This window comes from Ictalurus punctatus, chromosome 5 (genome assembly GCF_001660625.3).
Source record: "Ictalurus punctatus breed USDA103 chromosome 5, Coco_2.0, whole genome shotgun sequence".
Lineage (NCBI taxonomy): Eukaryota > Metazoa > Chordata > Actinopteri > Siluriformes > Ictaluridae > Ictalurus > Ictalurus punctatus.
The window spans coordinates 24282711-24294293 of NC_030420.2; the positions used below are offsets into that span (position 1 = coordinate 24282711).

Genomic DNA, 11583 nt, shown 5'->3' on the forward strand with positions numbered 1-11583 from the left:
TCACCCCTCTTCATTTTTATTAGCATTTTCCATACTGTCTCAACTTTTTCATTATTGGGGTACGTAGCATAAGCATGAAAGTTGAAGCGTTTGAGCGTACAAATGCAGAGATGAGACAGCTGGACTGAATAAAGGACTAAAGCACTGCTGCACAGTGGTCTCTTTAGGTACGAAGTACAGACTAAATCCCACTGGCACCACAATCAGCAGTCAGTAGAACTGCACGTTGATGTGGATGACAGAAGTTTAAAATAAACAAAAGTCCACCTAGGATTTCATTCCAAATTAAAATCTTGTACGCAACTGAAGATTCGTTGAAGATTAATTGCAAAGATTAACATGAAGGGTGGATTTTTCCTTTAATATACTGTAGGATAAAATCACATTAGGTTCGCTTGTTTATTGCAGTATAAAAGGAATACACTGAAAGCCAGGCTTTGAATGTTATCTTTATCATCCCAATTAAAAATGTGAAACAGGGAACATTTTACAACCATAATTACATGTACAGTAGCCAGTGGACCCTCATGTGTCTGTGACAAATAAATAAACAAGTATTTTGGTTCGACTTCAATATTGAAAGAAAACATTTCCATAGTGTGGTATCTTACCATTTCATATTCATATACAATGAAAACATGCTGGTTTTCATATATGTAAAACGTTTGCCCATGGCTGATGCAATATTTGAATCTCATAATCAGGAAATGACAAGTAACCACATCTAACACATATTTTAAGGCTAGGGTTACACACTATAAGTGACACAAAGCACCAACAGGGTTTTCATTCTAGAAAATAAACTAAATTAATTGATCATTATGAAGCATCATGTAAAAACTCTTTCTTAGTAAACTGTACCACCCTTAGCTACCAGGTCAAACACACAAGAAAACGGCAATTTTCTTTACTTTGATGTAAAATTATATGTTTTCCAAAACATATACCCCCTTTTTTTATTATTAAAATGACTTATGAGCCCTTTTACCATCATTTAGATCCCATCCCTGATCATTTTGCTAAATCTCAGTATTATAGTGCTTCTTTTTCATTACTGGCTGGAAACTGTTAGTTAGTTATCTACATAATGTAAAATCATTAACTGTGCAGGCTGCAGAAGTACAGAATATAAAGGTTGGACAGATCAGATCAGATTTTCAGCACTAAGAAGTCAAGTGCTTGAAAAAACATTTCACAGCATGACTGAGGTCAAAGCCTGAATTTCAGCCTTCGGTGATGAGGAAATATGAAACACAAATACATTTCATTGATGAACTTAGTAGCAAGCTAAAAATCTAGGCATGAGGTACACTGTGATTCAGATCATGAGGTGCTATTTGGTGCTCTTGCGTGCATGAACGAGGTATCCCTTGGCTTTGATGATGCCTCGGCTCTTGACAATGACGGAGTAGCGCAAGACCCAGTCGAGCAGCCAGTCTGCCACCTGCAGGTCCTTGTAGCTCTCCTGCATGGCCTCCTGAAAGCCTGCTGAACTGAGGAGCTCTACACACAGCCAGGAACAACCTTAGTTAGTGTTATACTGTAGAAGATACAGGACACTAAAGGCATAATGACATTTTAAAATTAGTTTTTAGCAGGGTTGCACTGATACAAATTTTTTTTCAGACCAAATACATGTTTTTGGTACTCATAGATACTGATGATGATATTGACATTTAAATCAGTAACCTATTTATTATTCAGTAAGGCCATAACAGGACATTTTATTGAGCTCTTGTTAAGATTTACATAGTGGCCACGAAAAACGCACACGTGGTCATATACCTAGACACCTATGAAGGGCAGTAGCTAGTTACATTATTTTCCTTGGATCCAGTAGGGCTGCAATGGAGAAGAGCGCGTTTTTTTAGTTTTACTTCAGAAAAACATTTCTGTACAACCCCGGATTATGGTCGTTCTAAACCCTGCTTTGAACCCTGGGTAGAGGAACGTTTCACACTTGTAATTTAGAACTTGGGTTATTAACCCTGCTCCGAAGCAGGATTAGGACCGATTTTGCCATGTTTAGCCCGCATTGCGGTGCCAAACATGTACAGTGTCAAACAATGCAGTGTTAGAATAATACGAGTAGATGCTTAGCAACGGACACCCAATCAGAAATTGAACAGCACATGCCGCATATCATGTTATTTATCCAACCATGTTGACAACGCATATATGCCAATAAGAACGTTAACCCAGGGTTTAGGACTGTACTGTGTGAAACCTCAGATGAATACCCAGGATTAATTGTTAACCCCAGATAAAGTATTAGCAGTGTGAAACGTGAAACAAGATAACCCAGGATTCTGTTTACCCGGGGTTTAGAATGACCCAGTGTTAACTATTTCAGATGTCAAAAGCCCTTCTGTAGACATTTTATGTCTCCTAGCTGGCAGGTATTGCAGCAGGGGTTTCTCCTGTGTGTTGCAAGTTGTGAACTCCTTGAGTTTTATGTTCCAAGTTATTTTTTATCAGTGTGCTTATAGGAAGGTGATGTAGTACCTATTCTTGATATTTTTTAAGTCTGAATTTGCTTAGATTGCCATTATTGATCATAAATTATTTCTAGATCATGGTCATTTCATGTCGTCTTTTCATTACCGCGACAATGTACACTAGACTTACATTGCATAGTATCACCTGGTTTGGGATGTTGGGATCAGAGCACTTTTACGAGAATCTTCTCAAGCTTGTAACCTTAGTGTTATTTTTGACACTGGATGCACATATTAAGAGTATCTCTAAATCTGCATTCTATCACCTCAGAAACATTGCCAGGATTAGGCCTTTCCTCTCACTGCATGATGTTGAAAGGCTTATTCATGCATTTATTACTTCAAGGATTGATTATAGTAATGAGCTTTTTATTGGCCTACCCACACAATATATTAGATGACTACAGTACATCCAGAATTCAGCATCACGTACACTCACCAATACTCCTTCACATCAGCACCTTACTGCCGTGTTTTGTAATTTGCATTGGCTTCCGGTTCAATCACGTATTGATTTTAAAACGCTCACTTTAACATATAAAGCTGTACATGGACCGGCCCCTTCTTACGTTTGTGTCTTAGTTACCCTGTATACGCCTTCTCGTTCTATCCGTTCTGCTGATTCTCTCACTCTTCAGCAGCCTTTTTGCAGACTAAAACCTATGGGTGAGAGAACTTTTTCTTTTGTGGCCCCTAAGCTATGGAATGCACTTCCTTTTAATACACTTCTTTTCCACATTAAGCACTTTTAAGAAAATGCTGAAAACCCATCTTTTAAAATAGCTTATACTGATTAATTGGATCTAGCTTTTTTTTTCTAATAAGACGTAGAGTCAATTATTGTTTGTTTAATAAAATGTATTATGTATAAAATGTATAATAATAATAATACTAATACTAATAATAATAATAGTAAGTGCAAGCTGTTTAGAGTAGTGAATGTCTTAATGCTCCTATTAAGTTATGGGTCAATTTGACCCATTGCCACATTTGAGATGTCTGAAATACTCTCTGAAATATGTCTGAAATCTCTCTTTTTCTCATTTAGGGTCATGAACTTATACGCAAATATTTCTTCTTATGGCTTGTCTCAGACAAGTAAAAAGCACAGCTTCATAAATGTGTAGTGTTTAAAATTTTCTTCCACAGCCTGCCAAAGCAAGCAGCACCATTATGTCTAATCTTAAAGACACATATTCTTATCTAGGCCATGTCCTATAATAAGATGAAGAAAATGGAGGCAGGAAATGGGTGTTACCTTTGGAGTCATTGTGTGTCAGCAGCTGGATGTCGAACTCTTTAGCGAATGCAGTGAGGTCAGGAGGCATCACACAGCAGGAGGCCAGATTAACCTGGTTACTGCTCGGTTTAACCTGAACCGCAACACAGGAAATGTGCATACACAAAACTTGGACTTAATATTATGCATAAAATGACACCAGTAACATCAGTGAGGAGAAAACATCCTTGTAAAGGGCCAACAGGATGACTAAAGACAGAAGCTGACATTCCCTCAATAACGACGCATCTTCATGCATGAATTTATTTATTTTTTTACTTTTACAGGAAAAAATCCACCCTGAGCGACTTCCATGTTATCCTTTATAATCAACGTGATCTTACAGTAAATTTATTTTAAGATTCTTTTATTAATATGTTGGTCCTGAGGAAACATTTACTTTCTTAAACTACCCGACTGTGCTATTCGACTACCCGCTAATAATGATGCCAGATGGAATTTCTATTCTATTCAAGTCAATTTTATTTATATAGCGCTTTTAACAATGGACATTGTTACAAAGCAGCTTTAGAGAAATACATAAGCCCTAAACAGTACTGCATTCTGGAACTTTGAGTCCAACGTTTGCTGTCTTCAACATGTGTATTTGACTTGATGTGACGATGTTGGATTTCTCATCAATATGACACTAAACGTAGTTGAAAAATGGTGAGTGACAAAAGCAGCTCTTTTGTTTGGAGTAGCTTGCAGCGAAACCAGACCGTTATTTATTTATTCCTTTTTACATTGAAAATTTTCTCCTATTAAATGCCACTGTATCTGCACAAGCAATGAATGTCGTTTTGACACAAGCATGGTGCACAACTGCCAACTTCTCACGGAAATAACAAAAATACAACACAAACCAACCGGTTATCACCAGAATTACTAAACACATCCCAAATACACTATACGTCCAAAAGTTTGAGGACACCTGACCATCACATCCAAATGTTGGTCTTCCCCAAACTCATGCCACAAACTTTGAAGCACACAATTGTATAGGATGTCTCTGTATGCTGTAGCATTACAATTTCTCTTCACTAGAACTAATGGGCCTAATATACAGTGTGTTTCATTGTGAATTTTTAGTTTAAGTAATTACACAATGCATTTGTACGCTCTCCACGTCTACATAGTTACAGAGTACAGAAGATGACACGGTTTGATCATTTGGACCCATTTGCTCTATAACACGGTAATTCTGATCTTAAAAAAGCCAGCACTACAAAAAAAAAAGCAATACCACACTGTTCAGTTGGATTTTCAGTTCCTATATGTTGACCACTGTGTCTCAGATGACTACGCACATTTATTTTCCACAACGTGTACAATGGTCAACATGTAGGAAATAAACATCATAAACTACATGTTGTAATGCTTTATGGGGCAGCAGGGTTAAGTTGGGGCTTTGTAGCCTATAAGAGTTGGGTGTAGCTTATATTTGTGGGATCTCATCTCAAATGTGGTCACTGTATATAAACTCTATATCCATACAGAAATGGACAGCCTGCAATGCTCTTCGTGTTTTGTTATGCAACTGTGTATTGCATAATGATGCATACAACTTATTATGGTATTCATTAACCCCTTAAAATTCTTCACAAAGCTCTGCTGTAGTCTTGCTCTCTACCCCAATCAATTGTGACATTGTAGTAGTGGTTTCCATGCATGGCACTGGCGTACACAAGGGTTAGTTTCCTGCACTAGCACATCAATGTGGATTCCCAAATGGAGTTCATTATGAGCCTGGAAGGGAGTTAAACTCATTAGGAGGATCAGGTGTGCAGAAAAATAGGTATAAGAGACAGGGTGTTCTACAGGGTACTTACAGTTATCCTCAGTAAAAATGTAGTATTTTTAATGACATGGAAATAGCAGTTAAATAGCTTGGAGACATTTTCAGTGTTATTTCCATACACCAAATTTGAAAACATAAAGGCAAAATTGTCTATTTGCGTATGCTATAGTGAAAGAAAATCTATCCTTATATTATGTGTGTGTGTGTGTGTGTGTGTGTGTGTGTGTGTGTGTGTGTGTGTGTATAAAACTTCATCCCATAAATGAGGGTTTAAAAAAGATTTTGAGCATAGTGAAGGGGTATCCCAAACTTTTTGGCCAAACAACCACCGTGACCACCCTACATTTTTTGAAATTCCAGATTTTACAAGTTGGGACTTGTAAGTTCATATCCATTAAATGTTTCGGCATGGTTTTGTGTTTGTTTTCTTGTCTTCTGTTGTTAACTAAGTCAGAATCACTCAATTCTGTCAGGGAACTAGTGAGGGTAAATGGACAGGGAATTTCCATCCATCCATTTTCTGTACTGCTTATCCTACACGGGGTTGCGGGGTACCAGGAGCCTATCCCAGGGAACTCAGGGCACGAGGCAGGGGACACAGTGTACTGGGGTCCACCCTGTCGCAGGGCGCAATCGGACACACCTTCATAAACCCATTCACACACTACGGACAATTTGGAACTGCCAATCAGCCTATAACGCATGTCTTTGTACTGGGGGAGGAAACTTGAGTACCTGGAGGAAACCCAAACTCTGCACACACAGGATGGAGGTGGGATTCAAAGCCCCAACCCCGGAGGTGCGAGGCAAACGTGCTAACCACTAAATCACTGATAGCGATGATTTTTTTAAAACAAAAGAGGGGATTCTTATCTCATGACCTGTCTGTAAATCCCAAAGTGGTGTCAGAAGGACCCCTGGTATAGTGAGTCATTAGCAGTGAAGCTTTACTTTTGGCTGGAGTCACATTTGTATGCAAGTTCAATAGCAGGTAGCTAAAACCAACGCAATTTTAACACATGCCCCTGCCTTCTGCAAGTGACCCTGCATTATCCAGTGTATTAAAAATAAATAAATAAATAAAGCAAAAAAGCTAGGGGAAAAAAATTTAATGACTCTAAATTAAGTAAAGCCTAAAAAGCCTCAAATTTAAAGCCATGTCAAATGGAACCTAAGACAATTCAATGCTTCATTCCCTCTGCGATTGGTTTGAAAATGTAAGATATTTTAAGGACCCACAGACACCCTGACTTCAGGACCAGGGTTGGAAACCTCTGCAGCAATGATAGCTGGTCACGATATTAGATGGGAGAGTTAAAATATAATCTCTATCAACAGCTCAGCAATGCAACTATAAGGGTTGACCAATGCATTATAACATGAGGTTTCACTGATGGCATAATAAGAATGTTGTGACCCCCACATATTCTCTCTCTTACCTGTGCCCAGTTGTACAGCTCTTCTAGCTGAATCTTGTCCAGGTCTGAGGTGCCGATGGAAGCAGCTTTTTGGCTCTGAACGATTTTTTCCAGCTCGGCCCACAGCGGTTGCAGGTGAGCCAGGGTCAGAGTCTCACCCTCGGGCAGTGGAGGAGGTGCAATGATAACTGAATCCAGCTGAGACACACCTAACGACACGCACGCTGTGCAACAGAGAGAAAGCAGCATATCATATTTACTACTGCATTATGAAAATAAGCCAGCTACTGGTATACACAGTGGCATTCAAGCTATTTTTTTTTTTACAAAGCCACCATACACTGGGCAAATTTCACCTTGCCTTAACACTACATAAAATATGACCGATATATTTACACATAAATCTTCACTGACAGTAACTGATGTAAAACCATTCTAACAGTTATCATATTTTCATAATGTCTTGGTCATGTTTCAGTTGAATCACATTTTCATCTTTTAAAACTTTCCATCAGAATTCTCTGAAATTTCTGTTCTTGCAGCCAATTCTGTTTAAAATCAAAACCGTTAGCAGGTTTTTAGTAAATGTAGTCAATTTTATATATTTAAATGTTCTGAGCGAATAGTGTATACAGTTGAGGGCAAAAATTTGCACCTCCATTGTTTTTACATGTTGGGGGAAGGTAAATGTTCCTTTATTTTCCAATTTATCTCAAAAGCAACATTACAAAATGTTAAAAATTAAAAATGGATGACTCCTACATCAAGCCAACCATGTAAAACGAAGCATAAAATCATCAGGTAAATATTGATGAAACGCCGTTTTTGTAGTAATGAAGGAAAATCTGTAAAAACCTAACACACTAAATGAAATGTCTTCATCTGCATTTTGTCCTAAAGGTGTGCAAACTTTTGCATTAAAAAAATGGATTTTAAAAGTCGTAAATGTTGAAGTTCTACTGAATAACCACTGGATAAACCTGCTGAGGAAAGGAGAAATGCCAAAATCTTATTAGTCCTGGGTGTGCTCATTGTTAGTGAGCACATTTTAAGGTAATTAAGTAACTTACGTCTAGTTTGTAAACATTATTTGTAAATCTTGGACCCATAGAAAAAAAAACTGAACAGTTAACAGTGGCTTTAGCGGGCACTTACCCATGTCCACTGCATCTTTTATCGATGAGCAATCAGACTCAGTGAGAAACAGCTTGACTGAGGAGAAAGAGGAATCAGCACGTGATGACAACAGGCGCACAAACAACCTACTACAGTGTGTGTTCTTCCATAAAGCACGGATGAAACGTACTCACCAGACACCCTCAGTTCCTCTCTCTCCTCTGGTGTGATCAGTTCTGTATTCTGTGGGATTGTGCAGTCCAGAGCGCTGGGCAAATCCTGCTCAAGTTACACAAAAGAGAGGTTGAACAACAGCTCCGTTATTGTTCCATAATTACTCGATTCACTTATCTCAAATACTTAAGTTAATCATTAAAAAACATGGCCCCCATTCTTACATGTGCAAACATGACTTTGTGTCAATAGCCTGTAAGTGAGGAAGGTCTCATTAAACCTTGGCATTATGTGGGTTAAGACCATTAGAATCTTTTAGTCAAGCACCCGAAGGCAGATCTGCTGAGTGCTGCATGATGGAGTCTGAGCAAATACATTCAACCCTCACATGACACACTGTTCAATGCAGTTCAGTGCAGTGATCGTTCTTTGCTGACTTCATAACTTCGCTGTGCTTCATAACTGACATTTAGTAGACTGCCTGGTTAAGATTTAAGCTTTAAGCTTCATGTCTTTTCACGTTTCAGAATGTGTAACCAAGCTGTTTTTGTGTGCAAAGACAAGCACAACAAATCACCCTCACATGCGAAGATGAAGTCAATGCAAGCTATGCAACACAACCTGATTTTCTAGTCAATCACACAGTATATAAAATAAACCCTGCAACTCTCTTTTTATTTTTGTTCAGTGTGTTTACGGTCGTCGTGTGTATAGCGCACTTACTATTTCGGGTGTTTCGGGTAACGTCGCAAGCCACTCGCCAAGTGTTCCTCGGATGCAATCTTGAAGCTGAAGAAGAAATGATATAACGGTGAGCAGGAGTAAAGTCATAACTGCAAGGTGACCACTAAACAATGCACATCCCCACTTGAGTAATTCTCTAGTTGTGTAAGGACTAGTTAAATTAAATTTAAAAAAAAAAAAAAAAAGAAAAGAAAAGCTGGTTTGTTTTTGTTTTGGGAAACTTTTCTCACTTTAAAGTCATAAGAGTAGGACAGCAGGAGTTATTGGTTAAATCATTGGTGGGAGCGGGGAGGGTAATAATTTCAGAAACTGCTGATTTCCTGTGCTTTTTCACACACACAACAGTTTCTATAGTCTTCATCCGTCCAGTTCGGTGAGGCTGTACCCACTATAGCCTCGGACCCTGATGTGGTCTTCTGCTGTCTTTCTGCTCACCACAGTTTCTGTCAACACAACTGCTGCTCACTGGATATTTGGTCTTTTTATCTTTTTTTTTTTTTTTGGACTATGGAGATCAGCAGTTTCTAAAATACTCAAACCCAACGAGAGTATAGTAAGTTAGATAAGTTAATTACATATCACATATTTCCACATGCTAGAAATCACAATGTGTACACACGCAGAATGATCTCCAGTGCTTAATAACAATAATAATAAAATAGTGGACTGGTGTTTGGTTAATAATCGTAAAGATATCATTTTACACACAGTTGCTCTTCACTTGGAGAAGACCTGACGATGCTGTCAAGTGTCGTGACGTCACCAGAGGAAACAAGCGACAACATTAGAAACCGCCTTCACAAATAACCACGCTAGCGTGTGTATCACCACCACACCACCTCACACCGTGTACAGGCCTAAAGAGAAGTGGAGTTAAAACGTTTATAATTCTTTAAATCTCACGAAGAACAGTTTTTTTTTTTACCTCCTCACTTTGCGAAGAAGGACATTTCTTAAGCCGTGAGCGGTTCACTACGTTCCCTGTGTGCAGCTTCAGAGTCGTAGCGTGATCGAGAAACAACTTCACGTTGGTACTGACCTCCATATTCAGCAACCTACACTGATTATGTTGCAAAAAATATGGCCGTGGTACTGTCTTCGTGCTATTAATAATGTCAGCGTGGCTCCACACAGCAGCGCTCCGTTGTTTGGTATGACTTTGCGTTTACGGTTAGCGTTGAGTTCATTCAGAGAGAATGAAAGCGTCAGTGAGCCTGCAGAGCGCAGCTGAAAACCCGGAGTGGATCACAGCAGAACGCAGCTGAAAACCCGGAGTGGATCACAGCAGAAAACAGATGAAAAGCAGGAATGGATCACAGCAGAAAGCAGCTGAAAACCCGGAGTTGACCAAAGCAGAAACCAGATGAAAAGCAGGAATGGATCACAGCAGAAAGCAGCTGAAAACCCGGAGTTGACCAAAGCAGAAAGCAGATGAAAAGCAGGAATGGCTCACAGCAGAAAGCAGCTGAAAACCCGGAGTTGACCAAAGCAGAAAGCAGATGAAAAGCAGGAATGGCTCACAGCAGAAAGCAGCTGAAAACCCGGAGTGGATCACAGCAGAAAGCATATGAAAAGCAGGAATGGATCACAGCAGAAAGCAGCTGAAAACCCGGAGTGGATCACAGCAGAAAGCATATGAAAAGCAGGAATGGATCACAGCAGAAAGCAGCTGAAAACCCGGAGTGGATCACAGCAGAAAGCAGATGAAAAGCAGGAATGGATCAGTCCAGAGCTCAACGGAAAACGCCAGCTCTGGATCAGAGCAAAAACGCACTGGGGCAGATCAGAGTGAGGAACAGTTTATACAACTTTTGATGGGTGTGTCACATTTTGCAAAGTCAGCATGAGGCGGCATAATCAGTAGATAATGAAGCTAGATAAGTATATTAGCAAAAAAAAAAAAAAAAAAAACATTTAAAAAAAGGATTTACTGAATAGCCCAAATAATATTATACAATAATATGAATGTAACAAATGTTTAATAACATTACAGCAGTATAAGCCCTATATTAACTTTATTAAATCTCCTTCATGATGCACATGATCAGGTCTGACATTCTAAGGATTAAATTCTACATTGTATATTAAACCACTTTAAATAATGGAATGACTTTTTAAAGACATTTACAGTACAATGAACATGTGAAATCCCAGAGTAGATATTTATAGAGTAACTATTCCTATCTAGTAAATGATGAATTTCCATGTTTATACTTATATGTAAAACAGAAATCCTTCCAATACATAACCAAAGTGTGTTTAGAGTAGGGATGTCACGAGAACCGATACTTTGGTACCAAGTCAGTACCAACATTCTTAAAATGTGACGGTACTTGTTTTTCTGCAGTAGCCTTCGTACCGATTGTAACAAAAGTACCGAAAGTACTGAGGTTGCGATTCTTCCGGACCTGACGGGGGCAGCAAATACGTGCAAGTGTTTTAGTCAGTGTTTTAGTCAAGTGGTGAAGAAGAAGAATGCCTACAAGCACACAGGAAAAACTACAGAAGTTTAGCTTAGCTTAACAAGTTTAGCTCCACCACGACTCGTTGATG

The 11583-nt window shown here is 38.9% G+C and overlaps 1 protein-coding gene across 1 annotated transcript; it reads right to left on the reverse strand.

Moving 5' to 3' along the window:
* Positions 1-436: 436 nt before the first annotated feature.
* Positions 437-10488, reverse strand: gclm (glutamate-cysteine ligase, modifier subunit). Its single transcript, XM_017468676.3, has 7 exons — positions 9956-10488; positions 9010-9075; positions 8307-8391; positions 8152-8208; positions 7018-7220; positions 3757-3871; positions 437-1503 (listed from the first exon to the last, which is right to left on the reverse strand). The coding sequence occupies exons 1-7, from the start codon at positions 10073-10075 to the stop codon at positions 1334-1336; spliced, it is 816 nt and encodes a 271-aa protein (XP_017324165.1). The 5' UTR covers positions 10076-10488; the 3' UTR covers positions 437-1333.
* Between the last annotated feature and the right edge of the window lie 1095 nt (positions 10489-11583).